Source organism: Elephas maximus, chromosome 10 (genome assembly GCF_024166365.1).
Source record: "Elephas maximus indicus isolate mEleMax1 chromosome 10, mEleMax1 primary haplotype, whole genome shotgun sequence".
Taxonomy (NCBI): Eukaryota; Metazoa; Chordata; class Mammalia; order Proboscidea; family Elephantidae; genus Elephas; species Elephas maximus.
Window position 1 is genome coordinate 32717358 of NC_064828.1, and position 2029 is coordinate 32719386.

Genomic DNA, 2029 nt, shown 5'->3' on the forward strand with positions numbered 1-2029 from the left:
AGGCACACATTATTTGCCTAAAATACAGTAATTGCATCGCATAGAATCGCTTTACACTGACAAAGCCAAGGATCTGTGAGGTTTTTTTCTTTATTTTTATTGGATTCTGGATGGAGAAAAGTTTAGGCAAAACAAATAGATTCCAAGGGGGATCCATGGCCCATATTAAATTCTGTTTTGAATGAGTTCCCCAAATCGTTCCACTGAATAATCCATGTAAACAATTGATTCAATCTTCAGTTTCCCTCAGCTCCAACCCTCAATATGACTTGTTTTTATTCCTGTCCCTTATCAGGTATTGCCTAATTTAATTACCGAGGAAGGACAAGTAAGCTAAGTGAATGTTCGGGGTGAGCCAGATTTTCTTCTCATTTGTGCATAGGCCATGTGGTCTGTGCACATAAGAAACCCTACTTCCTGTTTGGGGGAGTGGAATCAGAATCCAGAAACTACCTATATATACTGTGCAGCAGTTGAGATACCGAACTCTGAGCTCCAATTGGAACAAAACACATTTGTGTAGAGGAATACATGCCACATGCCACTCTCCAGACCACTGTGGGTGCTCCTGGCCTTCATCCTCTCTGGTAAGGGAGGTTCCAAATGTGGGGAAGAATGTTAAGTATGAAAAGATTGCACATAGCCTGTGGTACTTTGCATGGATTTGAGGAGGAAAAGGGAATAAGAGAAAAGCAAGTATACTAAAGTGTCGATTTGGTTTGTGTTTGGGTCCTCAATTAGTCTAATTGTTACAATATTTTATTCACTACACCACAGGATCAATTCTGTCCTCTGATTTTTCCCACAGGATCCATTGTGGCCCAGAAAGTTACTCAAGTCCAGCCAGCTATATCCATGCAGGAGGGGACGGCCGTCACTCTGAGCTGTCTCTATGAAACAAGTGAGACATATTACGGTATTTTCTGGTACAAGCAACTTCCCAGCGGTGGGATCATTTTCCTTATTCTTCAGGAGTCTTCTAAGCCGAACTCAAAGGAAGGTCGCTATTCTCTAGACTTCCAAAAAGAAGATAAATTTATCAGCCTCACCATTTCATCCTTACAGCTGGAAGATTCAGCAAAGTACTTCTGTGCTCTCTGGGAACCCACAGTGTTTGAAGTGATAGTGAAAGCTGAACAAAAACCCCAAGGCTCAATAACAGAGCTCTCCCTGCTGCAGGGTCGGGGTGGAAATGCACACCTGCAGATCCCAGACAAGAAATGGTAGTGACTGTGGTGGCTTCATATGTGGTCCAGATCAGAGGATTTCATTCTAAACAAAAGTTCCCTAAAGCTCACTTGGAAACAGGTGTCCAGAGTAACATTCTTCATATACATTCTCAATCTTGAATTTTTGACTAAAAATAGGTCAGACAGAACATGTGTCAAGTTGTCTAACTTTGAAAAAAAAATTGCCCTATATTAACTTTTAAGTGGCAGTTTCACTTAAAGACATTCACAGAGCAAAACTGGGTCTTTTATAACTGGAGTAGCCATGATGATCACTTCCTTAGCCCTTTCCTTAGGGTTTTTGTCAGTTGGAGCGCAACCGGAGAAGTAGAGCCACCATGAGTGATATAGAATAAGAGGTTAATTCTAAGGATTACACCTGATGCAATTGCTGGAGCTGGTGGAGGAGTCTAGGCAAAGCTGTTTTCTTTGCATCTGGTATTAAGCCTGAAGTTACTATAGGTCAGCTAGACCAACACTTGAGAAGAAAAGCTGCATGTGAACAAGAGCATGGGCAAACTACGGCTTGTAAGGAAAAACTGGAAACCATGAAGACAATTGGAACCCAGAAGGTCAAACTGAAACTTGTCTGTCTCTCACTTCCTTTAGTCTCCTAGTGGCTGGTGATGTTTGGGAGAAGCTAGTCACATTTGCCGTCATGCCATACACTTGGTCCAGGAAAAAGAGAAACTGAAGGAGGAGATTCGGTGAAGTTGTGAGTCACCAACAAGATGAGCTGGCAGAGATGAGTGACCACATATGTGAGCTGCCACAGTGCCCTGAGCCCTGCATCAAGCTGC

General features: G+C 42.5%; 1 gene segment (V, D, J or C); it reads left to right on the plus strand.

Moving 5' to 3' along the window:
- The first annotated feature begins 499 nt into the window (after positions 1-499).
- On the plus strand, positions 500-1227 carry LOC126083653 (T cell receptor delta variable 1-like). The segment is given in 2 exon segments: positions 500-587; positions 809-1227. Coding segments are annotated over 2 exon segments (468 nt in total).
- The last annotated feature ends 802 nt before the right edge of the window (positions 1228-2029 follow it).